Genomic DNA, 15966 nt, shown 5'->3' on the forward strand with positions numbered 1-15966 from the left:
GAAGAACGCTCGCTCGAAACACGCTGCCCCGGAGTCAAGTCCATTCCGCGGGACACCAACAATAGCTTCATGCTCCTTCACCGCTTCATCCGTCTTGCGAGAGATCGGACAGGTTGGGATACCTCAGGTCCGCGTTTTCCTCCAAGAATGCCATCCACTCTTTCAAGAATTTGGACCCCCTAAAATCGCCAAGCGTCAGCATCCAGGTTGCACACCCAATCTCGCAGACAGAAAACCCAACCGCATTGCCGGGAGCATCTGTACCACGCTTTGAAGTTTGGGAGTCTGTACCACGCCTTCGAAACTCCAACAGCGTAAGGGGAAGAAACGGCTGTGTCACTCACTTGCTGATTGTCTCCGAGTCCCCAATCACACAGAGATGTCTCTTGGGTCGAGTCATGGCCACTGCACAGTCGCACAGTCAGCACGATCGCATCTCTTCATCAACATGTCGCGCAGGATCCTGCACAGCGGGTCATTGCAGCTGCAAGACTTACCGTTCAATCGGCGCTTTTCGCCCAGAAAACCGACTTCATGCTCTGGATTGCTTCGCACAAGACTGACAATCACAGCTTCCTTCTCACGACCCTGAAAGCCGTCCACGCTGCCCAGCTCCAGGCCTGGAAATCGATCCTTGAGCATCTGTGAGAGGAGTGCTAGCTGCCCGTTGTACGGTGTGACCACCTAAAACACGTTATGAGCACCATGCTGTTAATCTTCGGATCTCTCCGTTCGTGGACACTCACCGCGATGTCTTCAGCCTTGACACCCGCATCGATCAGACCCGCAACATGGTCTCGCACAATCAATGCTTCAAGATCGTTGACCTTGCTCTCAGCCAGCAAGCTGGACTTGCTCTGTTTGTCTTCGTCGTCTTCCGTCTTTTCGGGAAAGTCCCCGCCTTGGGTATCCCAGAAGACGAGAGGTTCGGACGTGTTGTCCGTCTCATCAACGTCGTAGGGAAGATCTTTCAACAATCTCTCCTTCACCGCATCGGCCGCCATCAACTTGCCCTCGTACAATGCACGGGACGGGAATTGCATGATCCGTTCGTGCATGCGGTATTGCGTAGTCAGCATGCGTTTGATCGTCTCGCCGTGGAGTGACAGCAAGCGGTCAAAAAGCGTCGTTTCAAGTCGAACAGGATCTTGTTTAACCTTCTTCTTGCCATCCACCTGAGTCTCCTCCTTTTCCTTGACCGTCACCTTCGAGGCCTTCTCGGCAGTCTCATCAGTGTTGGGCTTGGTCTTGGTTGGATTCTTCGCCCCTTTTGTATTCGAGGATTTGATGGTCGGCGGGAGTTGCAGGTGATCACCCGCGAGGATGAGCCTTGGTGCGCTGGAACTGAGGACTGGGATCCAGCATTGGGCTTCGAGAGCCTGGCTTGCTTCGTCCACGATCACCACATCGAAACGCTGGTCTCGCAATTGGTATCCGCCGGCACCGTGGAGCGTCGACAACACCACTTTACTCTCACGGAGCAAGTCGCCGACCACACGCCCTTCACGCTGGCGATACTCCTTGCGCAATTCTCTCAGCTTACCATAGATGGCTTTGCGCTCTCGTCCGTTCCGTGTCTTGCGTATCGATGCCTGCTTGCTGTCCATCTCGCTTCGGATATCGGTCACAATAGCCGCAGCATCGCTGGTCCGGGTCAAGACTTCCATACTGTGGCTCAGAACGCTTGGAAGCAAACGAGCTGGATGTCCCAACCGCACCATCGACACTTTATGCGACGCCAGTCGCTCGACAATGTTGTCGACACTGATATTGCTCGGTCCGCATACCAGTAACCGCTGCTTCCGCTTCAACAGCTGCAGAATGAGCTCTATCAAGGTATGAGTCTTTCCAGTCCCAGGCGGTCCATGAATCAAAGCAACCTCCCTGCTAGCAAGCGCAAACCGAATAGCCTCCTTCTGGCTATCATTCAGCGAAGGATCACTCCACTGTACATCCATCTTCAACTCATCCTCAGAAATCGGCGTGGGAGACGTCTGGCCAAAAAGAACTTGCGTCAAGGTACTGTGCTCCGCCGGCTGCATCTTCAGCAACCTCGTCATAGTCTGGTTCAGACGCTTGTACGTGACATCGTTGGCGAGCTTCACACTACATTTGCAGAGAAAGAACACCAAAAATCAGCCTACCGTTCAATTCCACTTACCGTGCTGCACATTGAAACCTACAGCCATAACTTGCCCCCGGGTACATCGACATCCTCCTTATCCAGCGCGACCGTCACTCCACTCTTATTCACCTTCGTCACCACGCCCTCCGCACCCCTCTTCTCCATCCCCTCCCGCTCCTTCTTCCTCTCCGCGCCCTTCGGCTGCTCCGCCACAGCGCAGATATCGCCTACCCGCAGCCCATGCTCCGGCAGCTCCCCATTACTGGACACAGCCGGGTCTGGCCCTAGCTCAAGCAGAGTCTTGCCGCCGAAGCCTGTTCTTTGGGATGCGACGGTGAGGTTCAGGACTGCGAGGCCAGCACGGGCGAGCGTCGTGGGAGCGTGGAGGGAGGTGAGGAGTTGTGTTTCCTGGAGTTCGGCTTGCAGCTCATTGTCGAGGAGAGAGAGCTGGCTCGTCGCGAAGGAGGGGATGTCGGTGGGTGGCATTTCGCTGCGGGCATCTCTCGACGCGATGGTTGTTCACGACGAAGTGCTGGGGAGTGGCAGTGGTCACGCGTCAAGGTTGAAGAGTCGGAGCGAGTTCGGCGCGACCTCCCGACGTCATCTGATCCCTGGAGTCTGACTATCGATGCACTTCGAATACCAAGGCCCAATCTTGGACATTGCAATGACCTTTCCTTCGATTGTGTACTGCTATCCGTTCGTCTTGTCTTTCTTGTAAGATACTCCGGTCGCCGATGCGTGCTGGGCCGCGATCGGAGCTTTGAGTCTTTCGACGTTCTTGGATGCCCCCTTCTTCGGATATCGAGATCTAATTCCTCTTCTGTATACTCCTAAACGAAAGAGAATCAAGGAACCAAAAAAACCCACAAGGACATCCAAATAGTACCCGATCACACATAAAACATGTTCACCTCCAAACCTCCACCCTCACGCCTCCTCACCCTCCCCGCCGAAATCCGCACCCTCATCTTCGAATTCGCCTTGACATCCTCTTCCAAACCCACCGTAACCTTCCGCCTCGACCCCTACCAACTCGACACCTACACGCCCGCCGTCCAACCGCCCCTAACGCGGGTATCCCGGCAACTCCGCGAGGAAACCCTGCCCATCTACTACGAACTCACGCCCTTCATCCTGCACTCGGAAGCGCCCAAAGCCGATGATGCTCTACGCTGGCTGCGCTGCAACGAGGCGTACCTCCCCCTGTTGCGGAGACTGACGTTTTGGATCCGGTACGTGCCGGCGAGGGGGAGTGCGGGGGTGGGGGCTTTTGGGGTGGGGATTGGAAGGGCGAGGAAGGGGGGTGAGTGGGCGGTTGAGGAGGAGTGGAGGTGGATTACGGTTGTGAGGCGGCCCGGGGATGTGGAGGGGGATGCGAAGGTTTTGCTTGGGAGGATGGGGGTGGTATTGAAGGAGGGCGGGTTGGGGGAGGGTGCGGGGCCGGAGGAGTTTGTGGGGTTTATGGAGAGGGTTAGGGGCGAGTATGTTAGGGGGAAGATGGGGTGAAATTTTCCTTTGGGGGTGCTATTTTCGTAGGTCTCGTTTCTGTCGTTGGTTTCTGATGTGGGATTCTGGTCGTTGCAAGATCTGTTTACGATGGTGGTGGGTTGGCGAACCACCTCGTGAACCAGTTCACGGCCTGCTCCTCCGCTTTCTTGCCAGCTTCGGCCTCGTGCTTCGCGTCTTCATCGGCTCGCACTGGAAGCTGATCAGCAACTGCTCTACGGCTCGCGACAATGGAGACTTACCTGCGAAACCATGATGCACGCCCTTGTACATCACAAACTCATGCTCAACACCCTGATCCTTCGTCTTGGCCGTCTTGGACTTTAAGACCTCCTCCGTCTGCTTGGCGTTGTCTGCCGACATCTGAGGATCAATCTCCGACGCAGCGCACGAGTACGGCAGCACGATCTTCTCAATGTCCGCTGGATACCTCAGGAACGACGGATGCGCCACGAATCCAGCAACGGTCAGTCGTTTACCATCATCCGCTTTGATCTCGTCATGGCACAGCGCCGTCACGAATTGGCCGCCCCCTGATCACCCATCGTCAGCATCTCCACGACGTTCCACCTGATGGCGAGACTTACAGCAAAACCCCGCCGTCCCAATCGGCAGGTCCTTCGCCTCATTCTTCTTCAATGCCTTCAAAAAGCCATACACCCTCGGACCAGAAGCAGCAGCCCGGCAATAGTACAGGAAAGGGAAAAAGTTGCGGACCATGTACAGGAAATGTCCCACCTTGGCCAAATTGCCCCACAACCCCGTCGCCGAGAACGCCTTCATAGAATCCATAATGTCGGGCGGCATCACGAATCCTGCAATACCTTATTAACATCCATCACCTCTCCGCAGTGAAAATCGTAGAACTCACCGTCCATGAATTCGGGTAGGTACACCGTAAACCCCTTCTTCGCATAGTCATCCGAAAGCACTCTGTTGTTGGGGAACGTCCATCCAAACGCATCGGGGATGATGACGATGATGCCCTTCACGGGTGTTCCGCTGGGAGCGTCGGCGACGTAGCAATCCAGACCGTGGACTTTGGTGATGCGGCCTTTGGGCTCGCCCGTGTGTAGGGAGCCTGTGGCACAGCAGGGTTTGAGGGTGGACATTGTTGATGGCCGGAGCAAGGCTGGGACTTGTTGGGACACTGGGTGGGAGGAGCACGGAATTGATATTCTTCAAACAATTGAGTGGCAGGTGGGGTTCTCTACGAGAATCGTTCGATTTTGAAGAGATCGAATGGAATGGTGAGGTCGGATGTTATTTGTTTTAAGACCGATAGCTCACTGCGTTGTCGCAGCGGCGACGCTCGTTGGGCGTCGGAAGGTAGTCCTGCCGTGTAGATCTCGCCCACAAGTCCGCGGAGTAACCACGTCGTTTAAAATGTGGATTTTATGCTCTACACCCAAAGCTCATCAAGAGCCACATTACAAATCCCGCGGCTACTGGAACCGACGTGGATATCAAACTCCCTAACACCCCGCTGCGTTCTGCCAGAATCCTTTGGGTGCGCACGTAGGTACGAACTCCATACCAGCCTTGTCTTTCCAAACACAACATCATCATGGTGATACTACGCCTTTTTCCCGAAGCTTCACTTGGTGGCAAGTCTGATCGCAATGCAAGGTCCACGCCGACTCCTCCAACTTCGCAACCGGCGTGAGCAAAGCCGCCGCGTACGATCAGGTCATCGAGCAGGCCAAGGGACTTTTTGATGGGCAGAGAAACTGGGTGAGATTTCTGGATCTTGCTCCTGTCATAGACATCCTCGAATGCTAATCAAAGTTCACAGGTCTGGTAAATCTCCGACACAAATCTTTACCCCAAAGATGTCTGCTCATTGCGCTATCTTTTCAGTAACACAGCCAACACCGCCTCCCTGCTCTGGCACGCCTACCACGCTCTCCCCTCTCCCAGCAACCAAGTCAACTGGGCTGGGTTCTACGTCCTCGATGCCTCCACGCCCTCCCAACTCATCCTCGGACCCTTTCACGGAAAAGTACCACTCCGACCCTTTCCTCGTCTCAAGTCCCCATGTTGATTTGTGTACAGGTTGCCTGCCAGACTATAAGATTCGGCAAAGGTGTCTGCGGTGCCGCCGCTGCTCAGCAGAAAACGCAGCTGGTTCCGGATGTGGAGAAATTCCCGGGTCATATTGCGTGTGATTCTGAGAGCAGAAGTGAGGTTGTTGTGCCGGTCGTGAAAGGGGGAAAGGTGTGTTTGGAATACGAGGATTTGTTGTGTGTGGATGGGGGGATGTGCTAATCGACCGCGTTCTAGACCGTGGCAATAATCGATATCGATTGTGCGGTGGAGAATGGGTTCGAGGAGGAGGATCAGAGGAAGTTGGAAGAGTTGGCGGAGATTTTGAGTGAGGCTTGCGACTGGTGAAACTGATGATGGGTTTAGTCCTACTTGCATGCCGCTGCCTTGTGAGGCTCGGCAGGGAATAGTTGCATCGACAGTCTACGTATGGTGGTTGTCGACAAACGCCAACGGATTGCTCGATCCATACGTGTTCGAGAGTCGTAGAGAAGGCCAATGTCGCAAGACAGGGGTGCGTTGGTCTGGAGACGAGTATTCTATGTAGAAAAGTCATCGCCTGTGGACCACAAGGGTCTTATCGACAGCTCCATGTATTCTGTACGAACTGTAGGACGTATCTCGGTATATCTCGGGTTTGATCCGACGACACGAGGATTAGAAGGGCTGACATCTTGGCTGCTACTACTTCTTCTGTAACTCCAAAGTCATCAGATCATCTCATCAAGATCCTATTCGCATGTCTACATCGGCTCATTTTTGCGAAGACTGTACAGGAACGGAAAGTGGTGACGGATGTCGAGGCATATATCAATTCGAGTTTACGTCATCTGCATGATCTGCCGACCGGACAGCACGTCTCCAGACCATCACCGTCGCCTCCACTGCACCAAGCAATGCATTTCTAAGCGCTTCTTTTCTGCTTGCTCCAATTTTCTTGGGGAAGTTGGAGAAGGGGGTATAAAGGATAGATAAGTACCTATGCGTTGATTTCTTCTTTCCTCTGTAATACTACTGTCTCCGTCTGGTCACTCTCTTCACCTCTATAGATATCTATCATTAACACAGCAACAATGGCTCCTTCTACGAGATACGAATCCGACAATGTCGACCCTAAGCCATTGGGAGAGCCATTGGCGTTCGAGTTCAGCGGCAAGACTGCTTCAAATCGGTTCATGAAGGGAGCTATGACCGAACGTCTGTCGAGCTGGGACCCGAAGAACCTCGAGGCGAGAGGCATCCCATCGAAAGAGTTGATCAATGCGTACAAGAGATGGGGCGAGGGTGAGATTGGTGTGATACTCACAGGCAACATCATGTTCGAATACGACCACCTCGAGGCTGCGGGTAACCCCATTGTGCCAAAGGATGCTCCATTCGAGGGCGAGCGATTCGAGGCGTTCAAGGAGTTGGCCACGCAGGGGAAGGCACATGGCAGTCTCGTCGTTGGCCAAGTCTCGCACCCAGGACGACAGGTCACGGCGAACATCCAGAAAGACCCGGTCTCTGCGTCGGATGTCCATTTGGACATGAACATCATGGGCATGACTTTTGCCAAGCCGCACGCTGCTTCTGAGAAGGAGATTGCTGGGTTCATTGATGGTTGGGCTCATACTGCAGAATATCTCGAGAAGGCTGGGTATGATGGTATCGAGCTTCATGGTGCTCACGGATACCTCCTTGCCCAATTCCTCTCCCCAACTACCAACCAACGAACGGACAAGTACGGCGGCAGCCTAGAGAATCGAGCCCGCCTCATCCTCGAAGTCGCCCTAGAAGTCCGCAAACGCACCAAGCCCAACTTCGTCCTCGGCATCAAGCTCAACTCGGTTGAATTTCAAGACAAAGGTTTCCAACCCGAAGAAGCCAAACAACTCTGCGCCCTCCTCGAGCAAAACACTTTCGACTTCGTCGAGCTCAGCGGCGGTACTTACGAAAAACTCGCCTTCGCCCACCAACGCGAGAGCACCAAGAAACGCGAAGCCTTCTTCCTCGAATTCGCCGAGCTCATCGCCCCCGCCATGAAGAAGACGAAGACGTACATCACCGGCGGCCTCAAATCCGTCGGCGCCATGGTCAACGTCCTGCAATCCGTCGACGGCGTCGGGCTCGCTCGCCCTCTGACGCAGGAACCGCACCTCTGCAAAGACATCCTCTCGGGCAAAGTCAAGGGAGCGATCAAGCAGCTTGTCGACGACAACAACTTCGGCCTGACGAACGTCATTGCGGGCTCGCAGATCAAGCAGACGGGCAAGGACGTCGAGCCGATTGACATGTCCCAGGAGGAGAATTTGCAGGCGTTTATGAAGGATATGGGGACGTGGTCGGAGAAGATGAAGGGGGATGAGGGCATGGTGCATTATGGGTTTGTGGATGTGGAGAGTGCGAAGGCCGTGCCGTATGGGGCGGGAGCGCACTTGTAGGATCTGGTTGCGGTGATGATGATGCTGGAATGATGGCGATGGTAAGAGCTGTGTTTAGATGTAGATTAGATGTAGATTTCTACAGTACCTTGAAAGGGTTCAGAAACGTGGCCGCCTTCTGGCGTTTTCTTTTTCTCGATCTACTCTACTCGGACACTCGGGAGACAACCACCTCGGCCAGTATGAAGACTTGATATCACTGGAGCCTGACGAAACAATGCGACCTTACAGAAGCTGCTTGCGCCTCATGTACCTTTCCGAAAGTTCTCAAGACACGCCTCGCAGATATTAGAATCAGACAAGACCTGCCACAAAGGATGTTTGCTGCCGCTCGTATGTCTTGCATGCCTAACGAGATGCACAAAGCGGACTTGCATGTAGGATGATAGGATCTTTTCCTTGGAGGCCACTCAGTAGACAACGGCGTTTTTCATGCATCTTCGCAGCATTGCTTATCTGCCTGCGTGGAACACACCTCCAACAACGACATGGCAAGCCTATCTCCTTTCACACGACCCTTCAAGCTTTATCGAACCGCTTGCTCCCCAGCAATCTGTCTTAGGCCTCAACGGAAGAGCAAGATGGCTTTATGCGAACAGGAGGATATATGCTCAGCGGTCGTCCCCTCTGGATTGGATTTCTTGGACATCACCCATCCTCCCCTATCTCCTCCCTCATCCGATATCCCCAAACTCCCCTTTTTCTCAAGGTCTAGCACTCCGAAGAAAGAAGAAAGAATCAGAAAGAACGAATCAGAAAGAATTGAGTGTTAAAGAGTTGTGTTGAAGAGTACGAGCAACATGCCACCCAAAGGAAAAGGAAAGAAGAACGCCCCCAAGCCCTGCATTCGGTGTCCCACGAGACCGATTGCTGATTATTGCAATGCCACGCACAAGAAGGACCTCAGCAAATGCCAGGCCCAAAAGGACAACAGCACCAACGAAATGTGGCGCGGCTTCATCGATGCTCCAATCGACAATCCCTCCACCATCCTACCTTCCAACGCTGAGTGCCAAGCTGCCATCGACCAGGCTGTCAGCATCGACGCCGCTGCCAGAACCACCGTCGGACCAGACAACTTCGCGGACGACGACGCTTTCGAGGAGGCCGTCACCGCAGAGATCGCAAAGCAAAATGCGGAGTACAGCACGTCGGTCCCCCTCTCCAAGCAGCTTCTGGAATATGCCTTCGATCAAGTTCACCGCTCGGCACACGATGAGGCCAAGCCCAAGAGCGCTGGCAAACAGAAGATCAAGCCATCAGCTCAGAGCAACGAGCCGGAAGCCAGCACCACGAAGGCACTTCAAGAGCTTACCATTCAAGAGAATGTGCCGGAAGCAAGCGCCACAAAGGACTCTGGTGTTTCGGAGAGCACTCAAGCTTCTGAGACTGACGGCAAACTCGACATTTCCAGTCTCGGCATCACAGACTTGCCAGTTGTGCTTTGCAATCGGTGCCCAAGCCAGAGATCGCCCTGCAGACCCTCCATCACTGCGGCGACTTGAAAGAATGCATGAAAGGCTATCGGCGCGACGAGAACGAGCCCAGTAGTCTGTGGTGGGCCTACAGAGATGAGCCAGATCAGACCACACCACAGATTGCGCCGCTGCTCCCCACAGAGCAATCTTGTCAGAAGTTCCTAGCCATGGTGGAGGAGAAGAACAAGGTGTGGATTGAAGAAGCACGAGAGAAGTACCCTGCAGATCTCGAGCTTCAGATCAACTCCGTTTGTCTTGACCGAGACCGGCACAGGCACGACGGACGGTTCATCACAAGGCAGATGCTGGAGCATGCCGCAAACACGTGCTATGGTCCTCCAGTTGACGACTCGCTGTCTGATGGAGGTGCAGATGGACAGCATCGTGCGCAAGATCAAGGAAATGCACCAACCGCAGACGGAGATCAGACTGCCTCCGGCGAGACCACTGCCAGCACCGGCACTCTTCCAAAGGAGATTCCTGAGAACAGCTTGTACAGTGCTTCTCGGCCCCAGCAGAGTGCCACCACAGCTACCGCCCAGTCTTCAGGCACGTTGGTCACCAACCACTTCAAGGTCACAGTCAGCGGAAATCGAAGCCTCTACGAGTACCAGGTCGTCGGGCTTCACGAGAAAGACCTGAACCTTTCCAGCCCAAAGAAGAAGGTCTTGATGGAGCGATTGATCGAGTTGTCCGGCAAGTTGAACAACAATCGAGACTCCTTTGCATTCAACAAGGAAGGCAGAATCATTGCTTGGACTCCGCTTGATCAGAACCAGCAGGTTGACCAATCGATTGAGAGCATCCAAGTGCCCGACTACAACAAGAAACAGGCATCTGGGCAAGTATCTCGCCATCTCCGACTGGACATCCTGTTCAAACGCCAGATCAGTCTCGAGCAATTCAATCGATACGCACAAGGCCAGAATCCAGGCTACCAAGAGCGTGGCACGGCGCAAGCAATAGACATGCTTGTCAGTCACGGCGTTGCTCAAAATGCAAAGTCTTCGACTGGTCAGAATCAAATCTTCCAGATTGGCGACAATCACTTCTTCTTGGCGTCTACGGCTAGAGACTTCAATAAATGGGGCATGATCGCTCTTCAAGGCTTTTCAAACAACCTCAAGGCTGGTCAGGGCAATCTGCTTCTCAATGTCAACACTGCTTTCAGTGTCTTCTACAAACACCAAGATGTCGCTGCGTACCTTGCTCACTTCAACACGAACCACATGAGCATACCAGGCGACAAGAACGCGACGAACCATCTCGTTGGTTTGCGAGTGCGCATCAAGTACAATCGTGCCAAGTCGAGTGACAAGGACAAGTCGCTTGACGACGACAAACGCCGGACGAAGACCATTACTGGGTTCTCAACGACGTCTGCGCGTGCCACGAAGTTCGAAGACATGGAGAAGAAACAGCAGGTCAGTGTCTGGGATTTCTTCCATGCGAACCATCCAGCAGAAGCCAGCCGCAGCAACCCCAACCAGATTTGCGTCAACACTGGAAGCACCGATCCAGGCAAAGGATGCTGGTATCTTCCTGATCAGCTGGAGGTCTTGCCTGGTCAGATCTATCGCAGAACGTTGGACACCGTCCACCGTGACATGACAGGCGAGATGATCACATTTGCAAGCAAAAAACCGGCGGAGAACCGGTCTACGATAGAGCGGATTGGTCTCACTGCACTTGGTCTTGGACGAACCCAGCAACAGCCGGCCGTATTGCGTGGTTCGGGCATTGCAATTTCGTCCAACATGATGAGTGTCCCTTTCAGGCGCATTCAGTCGCCAACCATCCAGTACCGGTCTCAACGTATCACGAACTTATCATCTTGGACTACGAGGAATCAGAACTTCGTCAACACGCAGAACAAGCTGTACAAAGGGGTCATCTTCACCTATGCTCCTACTGCTACCAGACCCTCGAACATGAATGGTGTCATGGCGGCTTTCAAGAGGGTCATACCAATGAATGGCATTGATTTGAGGCCGCAAGTTGTCCGAGGGGGAGTTGCAGGAACGGCCGCGTTCTTGAAAGGACCGGAGGGCAAGTCAGCAGACCTCCTTGTCATGGTGTTGTCTGGCCCTACAACGCGAGAAGCATACGCATCGTTCCGTTCTATCGTCGACCAGGAGTGCGGAAAGCCATCTCTTGTGCTGAATGCGGATACCATGAAAGACAAGGATCAGAATCCTTACATGGCAGGCAATGCCATGAAGGTCAATATTCGTATTGGCAACGAGAACCACCTTGTTCAAGGAGGTTTCAACGCACTCCTCGCGGGGGCAGATTGCGACACATTGGTTCTGGGAGCTGACCTGATCCACCCAAAGCAGAACAGTGTCAAGCCCATGCCGACGATTGCTGCTCTTGTTGGAAGTGTCGACGGGAGATTCGCCACGTTCCTCGGATCTGCTCGCCGCCAGGAGAGAGGCAAAGAGTACATCGACTCCACCAGCATGACGAGCATGGCAACCGAACGTATTGCCGCTTGCAAGAATAAGAATGGCGGCAGAGCACCTGCTCGCATTCTTTACTACCGAGACGGTACCGGGAAGACTCAGTTCCAAGATGTCCACACATATGAGATTCAGGCCATCAAGACTGCATGGGAGAACGAAACCCGCGACAAAACCCTTCGTCCGCTGCAGATGACCACGGTCATGGTCATCAAACGCCATAACACGCGCTTCTACCCGGACAGTGGGAACGGAAGCAGGACGGGCAACTGCCACTCGTGGATCGAGTCATCACGTCTCCGGAGAACTTCGACTTCTTCCTTCAATCCCACGACGTCGTCACCACAGGCACATCAGCCAAACCAACCCACTACGTCGTCCTGGAGAACGGCATGAATCTGAGCGAGCACAACCTCCAAGATCTCACCAACAGCTTCTGCTACAATTTCGCCCACTCCACCAACGCCGTCTCCTACGCCTCCCCCGCTTACTTCGCCGACAAACTCTGCGAGCGCGCCAGCTTGTATCTGTGGAAGTACTTTGACAACCACAAGGAGGTCTGGGATGAGACCGTCGAAGTTCTGCAGGATGCAATCGAGAGAGCCTGGGAGAAGGGCGGCCAGGGACCCAACGGCAACCCTTGGCACAAGAACCTCAACGACAAGATGTTCTGGATGTGAGCAACCACATCCAGCCCTCATCATGCGAACCAGGCGGGTTCCTGCCCCGCCGTCCAGTCCTTACCGACAACTTACACACCGCGACTTTGGAAAGACCCTTGTTGGCGCAAACAGGTCATGCTGGCTGCCATTTTTTCGCAAATCAACTTGTACATGTATCACGGCGTTTGGGATTTGGGAGCTTCTTTTGTGTTGGCGTATTCGGTTGAGCTGGCTGCCATTCTCTGCACAATGACTTGTACATGTATCACGGCGTTTGGGATTTGAGAACCTTTTTGTGTGGGCGTCCCAGGTTGTGCTGGCTGCCATTTGGAAATTTTGGGACATGGGATATGGGATAGATGAGAATGGGCAGACGATGGACGATGGGCTTTGTACATGTATCACACAGAATCGAATGGGTCTTGCGAAAAATTTGGTCTTTCTTATCTTCCATCCTTGATATCAGTGATCTTGACCACTGACCGTCTTTCAAGACTCATCCTTGCTCTCAGATTGACATGTGAAGAAATGTTCGCGACAGACTTGCTTCATTCTTTCACACTATCCTGATTGCATTGCTGCAGATGTCTTTGACAGTCTTTCGACCACGACCTCCTCAGCCTTTTCTCTTCGATCTGTCGATCATCGACCAAGGTATCACAGCCACAGCAGCACCTTCCAAGACGTCATCACTCCAGCCTCTGGTGTCCAGCCATATCTCTTTAGATCATGAGACGCTCGACCTTGTCCTTCAGCGCGCGGATCTGGCCCATGAGATCGGAGGCCTCGTTGGTGGTGATGGAGCAGCTAATGACTGCCCTGCTCACACCGCAAGCACGGCCGAGGGCCATCTTGGATGGGACGTAGACCTGCAGATATCAAAGTCAGCACATATCCATAAAAGCCTTCTCTCGAGATTATAACATACGTATGGGGTGTTCTTGTCCTCACACAACAGTGGCAGATGCAGCAGAATCGCAAGCGGGGTGGTGTCGGCGGCCAGAATGACGATCTCGCTGATGCCGCGGTTGAGGGTCTTGGTGGCTTCGTTGGCACCCTTCTTGAGCTGGCGGTAGTGCGAGGCCTGCTGGACGAGGTCGAGGATCTCCTGCGTGAGGGCCTGGTCGGCGACGGGCCATGCGGCGGATTGGTCGGCCATTTTTTCGACTTTGTCGCAAGTGGTGATTGTCGCGTAAGAAGAAGTTTTGAACTGTGAGATTGGGAGGGTGGCTGTGTGTGTTCGGAAAGGCTCGCCCGGATTGAAGCTTGGGTTCACGGCCTTGGTGTGTGGTGTCGAAGAGAGAGACGAGGATCGGCGCACAGGTGAGTAAAAAGTCCAGAAATTTGAAGATGTCGTCGACAAGGTTTCGGTTGCTGCCGATTGGCCATGTGGGCTTGCTGCACGTGACTTTGGCGAGAGTGTCAAGCATCATCTCTCCTTCGGTGCCAGCTTCGCGGCGTCACCAACCAGCTCCAAAACACTCCCACAGCCACCGCGACATCCCCAGGACATCTTCGATTTCGAAGTTTCCAGCTTCTACAGCCTCTACAGCCTCCTTTAGCGTCAGTCAAGATGTCGACCGATCTCTGGTACGTGGAAACAGCGCATTTGCCTTCGTGTTGAAGGTGCCAGCTATGCTGCGCCTTCGAGCTTCAATATGCCATCAAGCATCATTGAGATGTCTTCGAATTGCTATTCTATGATGTCTGAAGCTAACAGTATCTGCTTCACAGTCCCGTGTATGCCGTAAGTACTCTCCAGACCCGCCGCAAAACAGCGCCATCTCCTGGCTTGCCGAGCCTTCGAATCGCCCTACCAACGAACTCGAATCCATCACCATATATCCGAAGGGACGCTCGGCGAACGTCTTTAAGAAGAGGAGAACGGGAAGGAGGCTTGATAGGATAGAATGGGAGGCTGACTTGTGGTTATAGCCCTTCTTCGGTGCGATGGGCTGCACTAGCGCCATTGTCTTCACCTGCTTCGGCGCTGCATACGGAACCGCAAAGGCTGGTGTTGGTATCTCGTCTATGGGTGTCCTCAGGCCCGACTTGATCGTCAAGAGTATGTGTCTCCAATACCTGCGCTGCAAACATGGCCTCGAGGAACTTCGCGATCTGAGGCGCAGCATCCGGTTGGCATACTTGGCAATGCTAACATGCATCGAACAGACATCATTCCAGTCATTATGGCTGGTATTATTGCCATCTACGGTCTCGTCGTGTCGGTCCTGATCTCCAACGACCTGCAACAAAAGGTCTCGCTCTTCGCTGGTTTCATCCAACTCGGTGCTGGTCTATCTGTCGGTCTTGCTGGTCTCGCCGCAGGTTTCGCCATCGGCATCGTTGGTGACGCTGGTGTCCGTGGTACCGCACAACAGCCAAGGTTGTTCGTCGGAATGATTCTGATTCTCATTTTCGCTGAAGTCTTGGGTATGCCATCCTTGTCGACGGAAGTATCCGGAACGTCTTCGCTGACGAAAGCATCTAGGTCTTTACGGATTGATTGTTGCTCTGCTCATGAACTCGCGTGCTGGCTCTGCAGAGAGCTGCTAAGCTAAGGCGAAAGCAGACACCGCGCAGACAAGCTATAACGACAACCCATGCGCATAGCTATGACAAGACGGAGAACGGTGGAAAAAGCGGAGGCATGAGAATCTGCCAAGTGCAAGGCCTGTGGCGCTAGCTACTACGACTTCACTGGCAAGGCATCGCCAACTGAATAATGGTGCGGAAGACGCGCCGCCCCTAGCATGATTGTAGTTGTATGTTCAGCAGCAGGCGTTTGAGACGAGTAGACTCTGTATGTAAGGGATTACCTCAGACTTTTGCCAGCAGGCTACCGTTCCGCGTCCATCACTCAGATCCTCCTCGCGCATTACTTCTAATTGCGAAGGACGGAGTCGGATAACTTTTCTGAATGCTCTTGCCACTCTCCAGCCTTATCAGCACGTGCAGATGTGTCGACGAGAGCTTCACGGTTTGTAGGTCTAGATACGGAAGTCCGCTACGGCTTACTGCCAGACGGGACGCTACGGCGATTGAAGCCGACGATTTTGAAGGAAACCTGCGTCTCTCGCTGCTTGGCCCATGGAGAGCTCTCTCTTCCGTTGCCGCCAACGATCCGCTCAGAGGTGTGCCCCTCCTAACAACCCCACCACGCACGCCCCCAGCAACTATGCATCATCGCCAGGCCCAGCTGCCAGCAAAAACCTCGCTCAAATTGGCAGAGTCTTGCTGGTAACAAGTGAGGAGTAAAAG

At 53.7% G+C, this 15966-nt stretch overlaps 8 protein-coding genes across 8 annotated transcripts; 5 read left to right on the plus strand and 3 right to left on the minus strand.

Moving 5' to 3' along the window:
- Positions 1–85: 85 nt before the first annotated feature.
- M409DRAFT_18212 (uncharacterized protein) lies at positions 86–2611 on the minus strand (the record flags this gene model as incomplete). The annotated part of the gene is made up of 5 exons (XM_033804406.1): positions 86–179; positions 345–405; positions 498–684; positions 747–2106; positions 2184–2611. 5 exons carry the CDS (start codon positions 2609–2611, stop codon positions 86–88), a joined length of 2130 nt encoding a protein of 709 aa, XP_033672870.1.
- A 420-nt stretch (positions 2612–3031) lies between these two features.
- Positions 3032–3634, plus strand: M409DRAFT_63501 (uncharacterized protein; the record flags this gene model as incomplete). The annotated part of the gene is made up of 1 exon (XM_033815630.1): positions 3032–3634. One exon carries the CDS (start codon positions 3032–3034, stop codon positions 3632–3634), a length of 603 nt encoding a protein of 200 aa, XP_033672871.1.
- Positions 3635–3719: 85 nt separating this feature from the next.
- Positions 3720–4746, minus strand: M409DRAFT_18214 (uncharacterized protein; the record flags this gene model as incomplete). Its single annotated transcript, XM_033804407.1, has 4 exons — positions 3720–3826; positions 3877–4167; positions 4222–4449; positions 4506–4746. 4 exons carry the CDS (start codon positions 4744–4746, stop codon positions 3720–3722), a joined length of 867 nt encoding a protein of 288 aa, XP_033672872.1.
- A 455-nt stretch (positions 4747–5201) lies between these two features.
- On the plus strand, positions 5202–6028 carry M409DRAFT_50588 (uncharacterized protein; the record flags this gene model as incomplete). Its single annotated transcript, XM_033811570.1, has 4 exons — positions 5202–5296; positions 5495–5636; positions 5690–5851; positions 5918–6028. 4 exons carry the CDS (start codon positions 5202–5204, stop codon positions 6026–6028), a joined length of 510 nt encoding a protein of 169 aa, XP_033672873.1.
- Positions 6029–6753: 725 nt separating this feature from the next.
- M409DRAFT_18216 (uncharacterized protein) lies at positions 6754–8103 on the plus strand (the record flags this gene model as incomplete). Its single annotated transcript, XM_033804408.1, has 1 exon — positions 6754–8103. One exon carries the CDS (start codon positions 6754–6756, stop codon positions 8101–8103), a length of 1350 nt encoding a protein of 449 aa, XP_033672874.1.
- An 800-nt stretch (positions 8104–8903) lies between these two features.
- M409DRAFT_50590 (uncharacterized protein) lies at positions 8904–12723 on the plus strand (the record flags this gene model as incomplete). The annotated part of the gene is made up of 3 exons (XM_033811571.1): positions 8904–9542; positions 9584–12250; positions 12289–12723. The coding sequence occupies 3 exons, from the start codon at positions 8904–8906 to the stop codon at positions 12721–12723; spliced, it is 3741 nt and encodes a 1246-aa protein (XP_033672875.1).
- Positions 12724–13427: 704 nt separating this feature from the next.
- M409DRAFT_18218 (uncharacterized protein) lies at positions 13428–13864 on the minus strand (the record flags this gene model as incomplete). Its single annotated transcript, XM_033804409.1, has 2 exons — positions 13428–13574; positions 13634–13864. 2 exons carry the CDS (start codon positions 13862–13864, stop codon positions 13428–13430), a joined length of 378 nt encoding a protein of 125 aa, XP_033672876.1.
- A 414-nt stretch (positions 13865–14278) lies between these two features.
- On the plus strand, positions 14279–15261 carry M409DRAFT_50592 (uncharacterized protein; the record flags this gene model as incomplete). Its single annotated transcript, XM_033811572.1, has 5 exons — positions 14279–14295; positions 14440–14452; positions 14641–14770; positions 14878–15138; positions 15197–15261. 5 exons carry the CDS (start codon positions 14279–14281, stop codon positions 15259–15261), a joined length of 486 nt encoding a protein of 161 aa, XP_033672877.1.
- Between the last annotated feature and the right edge of the window lie 705 nt (positions 15262–15966).

The sequence above is a fragment of the Zasmidium cellare genome (assembly GCF_010093935.1).
Source record: "Zasmidium cellare ATCC 36951 unplaced genomic scaffold M409scaffold_4, whole genome shotgun sequence".
Taxonomy (NCBI): Eukaryota; Fungi; Ascomycota; class Dothideomycetes; order Mycosphaerellales; family Mycosphaerellaceae; genus Zasmidium; species Zasmidium cellare.